At 33.8% G+C, this 6,503-nt stretch overlaps 1 protein-coding gene across 1 annotated transcript; it reads right to left on the bottom strand.

Moving 5' to 3' along the window:
• Nucleotides 1–403: 403 nt before the first annotated feature.
• LOC100163758 (retinol dehydrogenase 12) lies at nt 404–5,633 on the bottom strand. The gene is made up of 7 exons (XM_001948885.5): nt 4,890–5,633; nt 4,418–4,550; nt 2,116–2,316; nt 1,863–2,021; nt 1,126–1,245; nt 760–967; nt 404–650 (listed from the first exon to the last, which is right to left on the bottom strand). Exons 2-7 carry the CDS (start codon nt 4,527–4,529, stop codon nt 497–499), a joined length of 954 nt encoding a protein of 317 aa, XP_001948920.1. The 5' UTR covers nt 4,530–4,550; nt 4,890–5,633; the 3' UTR covers nt 404–496.
• Between the last annotated feature and the right edge of the window lie 870 nt (nt 5,634–6,503).

The following is a 6,503-nucleotide window of genomic DNA, read 5'->3' as shown; positions in this document are numbered from 1 at the left end:
CCCCCCCACACCCTCCTCAAAGGATGGCCCTAAGGTAACTACTTTGTATAATTGAAGAATGAACGAAGAAAGCTGACTAATCGCTAATTGTTTGTTAATTGTAAAATAATCATTACCTATCAGTGGGTCGAAGGCCAGATGTGTACCTCGCTGCGTATATTATATTAAAAAGTTTTTATTGTTGTTTTGTTTTCAGAATAAACGATGGCGACGACAGGGAAAGGAGTGCGAAAGCCCCTGTCAACCTCAATACCGCTGGGGGGGGAGATAACTACCTATGATCTATATTGTAAGCTCGTGATCGACGAACGTGTTTTTAAATAGAACTTTGTTGTTGTAATAATAGGTATAATGCTATGTTCCATAAAAACAGTTTCTTTCTAAAAAATTGTAAATTAATTTAAAATTAAATTTATATTGTTTATAAAATCAATAAAAAAAAAATAAAACGAAACTATTTATATTATTATTGCTAAAAACGACAAGAAATTTTCGTTCAGACGTCTTTTAAAGGTTCAGGAAGCGCGTCTCCGCTGCAGTTGAACATGTCGTAATCCTTTAAGCCGACCATTTCTATGCTCGTTTCCCAAAGTTTTTTCGCCAATTCTGGGTCTCTGGCTGCCGCGGACGGTTCTTTCACCTTACAATCGCTAAAAAAAAAAAAAAAAATAATAAGTTGTATATTATATAAATGTACAAATCATATAAGTACAATAAGATTTAAATTTCTCTAGGCCTGCGATAACCTTAATTAGATACCTATAATAAAGTCCAGTTTCCATTCCGGATTTCTCGTCTATCGAACAGTATAAAGTTGTTTGAGCTCCTTGCTTTGGATTCTTGACCCACGGATAGAGGAAGATACGACCCAAGAACCACATACCCGGAAAGTATACTTTGTCAAGTGTTCTGGTCAATTCGGTACGTACGATGCCGGGATGTAAGCTGTACACGTGAACTCCGGTCCCTATTATAGTAAATAAATTTATTGTACGCCACGTATATCGTATAATATAATATGGAAATTATCTGAACACTGTTGTCAGACATAATTATTGTAATATGTTAAATGTATAATCGTACAATGCATTATAATAGTAAGAAATTGTACGCAAGTTTAATTACCTTCGAGTTTTCTCGACAGTTCTTTTGAAAACAACACGTTGGCCAGCTTACTTTGACTGTAAGCCATGGCGGGTGAATAACTTGCGTCGTGATTGATGTCTTTGAAATTGATTGACCCGACTAAAGAAAACAATAATTACTATTTAGTGCTCCGTTCACGTGAGCTTAACCCTATTTAAAAATCTCTAGCCCATCGAAAAAGTCAATTTTTATTTTTTTACGAGTGTGTAGTACTTATATAAGGTTCATGCACTATATTGTATGCCATGGAATATCGAAACAATCTTGTTGTTGATTTAAAATTGGATTTTATTTTGGTCTATTTTTGGAGAATATAGGGTTTATCTGTGGCTCGACCCGTCTCATCTGGGAAATGTAATTATTTTATTTTTTAAAGCATAATATATTATACAATTAAGTTGAACTCAATTTCGATTTTTTGCTGAAATACTTATCATATTTGATTATTAGTTGTTACCGTCGTTTACATATTTTACATAGGTATTATTTTTCATTGCATAATAGGAAAATATATGTTAAAAGAAACAAAATTGTTTAAAGCATTGTTAGGGGGCGTGGTTATTTGAATTTATTTGACCTTTGAATGTTAAGTATATAGCTTGATTAAAAAATATGAGTCACTCCTCTCCTTAAAATCCTTGAAATCTTATCTTTAGATAAGTTGGATCTGTTAAGGTTATTATATGATATTGTATTGAGAGTGTCGTGTAACTTACATACATGTGCCAGAGATGCCACGTTTACAATGCGAGCTGGAGTTGAACTTCGGATTCTTGGCAACAGAAGCATTGTGAACAGAAAGTGTCCCAAGTGATTGATGCCGAACTGGGTTTCAAAACCGTCTTGTGTCTTACCCTTAGGACACGTCATAACACCTATACAGTATTCATTCAAGTTACATTTCGTAAGTCCTGTACGATTTATATAAAAGTATAACACTCTGAAACACGCATTGTGCATTGAACTGACCGGCATTGTTCACTAACAGGTGAATATGTTTTTCTTTTTGCAAAATACTTTTCGCACAGAGTTTAATAGAAGCAAAAGATGCCAAATCTAATGCCTCTATGACCAGTTGCCCGACACCGTCGCCCTGTACTTCAGCCACGATTTCCTCCACGGCTTGTTCTGCTTTTTTAACGTCCCTGCACGCCAATATGACCCTTGCGCCTGAAATCGTCGTTTTACATATTAATATAAATAAAACTACATACCTATTACAATTATAATTTTACTATATTTTTGACTTTGTTTATTATGTTTACGAATAATGCAGGGTATAAAAGACTGTTTTAATTTTGTTCCATATTGTTATTTATATCGCAACAAAAACACAACCTGTAAAAAATTCTCACTAAGAAAAAAAAAACTCAATTTAGTGAAGTTTCAGATATCAAAAAGGGGCTAAGTAATTTCTTAAATACATTAGGTAGTATAGAAATTCTTTGTTAAAAAATTACGATAAAATGTTGAAAAGTTACAACAGAAAATGTGCGATAGGTTCGGTTTATGAAAAAAAAAAATTGAACTGCCCATAGCTAAAATAAAAAGTTAGACCCACCCTTTAAAGGAGTTTTTCATAACTTAAGATATACTATCATATAGCGCCGGCCGGTCACTTCTTCACATGAACACATTGTTTATACACAATATACAACTTTTAACTTCGATAAAATCAGGCGCGGATACAATGGGAGGGCTATGAGGGCTGAAGCCCCCCCCCCCCTTAGACTAGGACTTCAGTACTTAAGATATTTCAAAAAATAAGAAAGACTTCGTACAAAATAAGTAATAAGTACATTTTTTTGTTTAGCCCCCCCCCCCTTTTTCATTTCTAGATACAATGATTGAAGTGTAGTACACTTGTATCTGCAGGTTACGTAATTATTATAGTTGATCTCTAACTCTGACATAATATACCATGAATAAAAATAGTAATGAAGGTTTAATTATAGGTAATTAAATGATTTTTCAGTTAAAATTACAGTAAGGAAAAAAATTAACACGTTTATTATATAGCATCTTGCCAAGTTGTAATAGTTGTATCTTAAAGTGTGAATTTTTGACACTTAGAATAAAAGTTGGTAAACTCTGCTGGACAATAATAGGTGTTGAATGTACCGGACAGTAGGTACAAGTCACTGTATATTGGATTAAAAAATACCAATTAAACATTTTGTGTATTTTATTGATGACAGTCACTACGTGAATTATTTTTGTATATTAGTATATTATTTATCATTCTATTATTATTATTGTAAGTTAGAAGTCCATCTTATCTTTGTACGTTATGCACGCCTCTGGTAGGGAACCACCCATGTTTTTAGTTGATAGATACCTAGTCGATTGTATCTGTTCTACTTTCGACATATTATTATGTTACTTAATCCATCCATCAATGGTTCATATACGAAACTATGATTTAAAATGTCGAGTACCCACCTTCTTTGTCCAATATTAGTATGACCAACGTGCACATTAGCCACATTTCGGACTTAAGGCGTAACGGCCGAGGTTTCACCCTCCTCCTCAACTATATCTGTGACCATAATGGCCGAAGGGTTGCCAAATTTTATTTTTCTAAAACCGGGACAAACATTTTTTGTATAATTTTTATTGAAAAAATCGTACCACGGTCAACCATTTTTAACACATTGGTTTTTCGTAACTAAGGAACGACTTTGGGAACAGGAAAACAACCAACATACTAGGTATTCTTTAATAATATTATCGATACCAACCCAAGAAAATAGATTTCGTCAGTCAATCAAATAATTAACTTAATTATTAAGTATTTATCAAAACAAGTGGATTTTTTAGCAGAAATATTTAGTTTAAGACAAAATGTTATGATGACGCCATTCCCGCCGCGTTTGATTTTACTATTTTATAATTCTCAGAACTCGCTTTAAAATAAAATATTAAAAAAACTGTGTTGTTGAATAAATAATATCCTTACTTCTAAACTTGGTAATAGGTCATTTAAAGTTAGATATAACAGAGTGAAAATAATTATTCAGAACGTACAATTTGCCATGTTTTGCGTTTGTAAGACGGAGACAACGCATATATTAAATTACTGAAGTTTGACTCCGGGACAATTTATAGTCCCGGCATGTTTATCGGGAAAACGGGACGCTATATAGTCAAACCCGTTACAGTCCCGAGCACACCGGGATGTATGGCAACTCCAAAATTGATGCTTGCCAGCTCTATCTATGTAATGTAAGTACCTATTATTATTATAGTTGGGTGTTTGTTCAGTGCTCACCTAGTCTGTAGAATTCTTTTGCAGTGACTTTGCCAATGCCCGTGTTCGAACCGGTGACGATGGCAGTTTTTCCATCCAGCCTGGCCTTACTCGTGCACTTATTGCTGAACATTATTTCAACTTCGCGGTTTACCTACATAATATTATATACAAACACATCAATAAAATATTTATACATATAGGAAGTACGTTATTTGTGTATACGACCTTCATATTATAATATATGACGTACAAAGTGTATCACAAACATAATATTATAATATAATAAATGCAATTTAAGTGTAAGATAATCGTATTATTATCTCTCCGATACACTCTGTACTGTATGCTATTTAATACACATACAGTAGTATATAGGTATATCGTATATTTATGTACGCTACTCGGCATGCGATTTCCTACTCGATAATTTCTATATACCTACATTTATTATACGATTTAATAATAGGTAAATATTATTACAGGTACCTACCTAATAATTATGATAATGCTGTGTGTGTGTGTTGCGTATGTGTGTGCGCACGACTTGACGATGACCGTCGATGCAGGACGCAAGTACGCAACTGGTGGTTAAAGGTATTCGGTCGAGACTTCAGCAGCTGCAGTCGTGTAGCAGGTACGTCGTCACTGCTATTATAGACGAGGTAGGTATTTGTCAGTGTTGTAGCCGCAGTATGATATAATATTAAACCACCTACGACACAGAAAGCAGGTATACCGAGGGGTACCAACACGTCTTGCCCGGTGACCGAGCGTCTGATATTCGGCGATTATCGTTCTGAATCGTCGTCGTCGTTGACATAGAACAAAAGTATAATAAAAACACACGAATAATGGTGATTTAATATTCCTACAGATTGACGTGGTCGCGGTCGCGTGCGTGCGCACCGATCGGACCGACCAGCCATGTGCCGCCCGTCAAGCACATAGTTTGTTCGGTTCTTCACACGGACCGGTATTTTGTGTTTACGAATTCGTTCACATACCTCGTTCCGGATTTTTTATTACAGCGTTGTATCGTAGTATTGTATTATTGCCAGAATATTTTTTATCAATATTTCGTCACACGTGTTGTACACCGTTATTATTTATTATACGATATTATAAAAGAGGTGGTGGTCTTCACCGGTCAGTTGCTGAACCGTTTTCGCGTCGATGGTCGATCGGATTCCTTCGTAAATCTATACGCTATCATATTTTGTAGTTTGTGCTGTTCCACATTCAATCAAGTACCTACCTCAGAGAACTGAAATTATTAACGTAATGAGAATATAATGTCGATGCCTGTTAATTCATACATTATGACTTATGAGTAATGACCTAACCTATGTATTTACTATTTACACGTTGTACCTACTAACTGTCCTGCAAGCGTTATTATAACAATTTACAATGGTTTTCATCCGAATAATTTAGAATAATGAAGGTTTTTAGTGCTGATTGAGTAGGTTTTAATCTCTTGCAAAAGGAAGGAGCGAAGGACCAATTATTAAAATACGTGTAACCTACTTATTTATCTATTCATAAATATTAACTAACAAGTTGTTAGTTGTTTGTAAATAATATTTACAGATAAATAAGTACATTAATTACTTACATAATATTATCATATCATATAATACATAGCCACATAGGTACATCGGTTATTAATTATGTTAATGTTTAAAAACAACCATTATGAGAAAAACGTAACAACAACGAAAAATCAACAAATAAGATTTATTGTATACATTCATTGTTTTATAATCGTTAAATTGTTTACCTATACTTCATAAGACACATTTAAGCTTACGTGACATGTTTACTGATTCTTGGATAATATTATAACATCATCTATGATAAAATATTAAAATATACTGTATACGAACTTGGAGATCGGAATTAAATTTGCCACAAAGCCTATGTGGCCATTTTGGAGACACTGAGACGGTAGTCAATATTGATAATAAATCTTCGATTATTATCTATGGATGGTCACGCACTCATATCATTTTTTAATACAACTGTTTAAGTGTTGAATACCAAATAAAATTATCATTCACTAAGATTCATCAAATTATGTGACTTTAACGTTAATTTTTAAAAC

Source organism: Acyrthosiphon pisum, chromosome A2 (assembly GCF_005508785.2).
Source record: "Acyrthosiphon pisum isolate AL4f chromosome A2, pea_aphid_22Mar2018_4r6ur, whole genome shotgun sequence".
Classification (NCBI taxonomy): Eukaryota; Metazoa; Arthropoda; class Insecta; order Hemiptera; family Aphididae; genus Acyrthosiphon; species Acyrthosiphon pisum.
Note: the sequence above shows the minus strand (reverse complement) of the source record. Positions and strands in the feature narration are given on the sequence as shown.

Coding starts and splice junctions, on each gene's coding strand:
- LOC100163758 (XM_001948885.5), bottom strand. CDS start 4,529: ATGTTCAGCAATAAGTGCACGAGTAAGGCCAGGCTGGATGGAAAAACT. Junction 2,022..2,115: donor CCTGTTAGTGAACAATGCCG/GTCAGTTCAATG, acceptor AATACTGTATAG/GTGTTATGACGTGTCCTAAG. Junction 1,246..1,862: donor GGCATCTCTGGCACATGTAT/GTAAGTTACACG, acceptor TGTTTTCTTTAG/TCGGGTCAATCAATTTCAAA.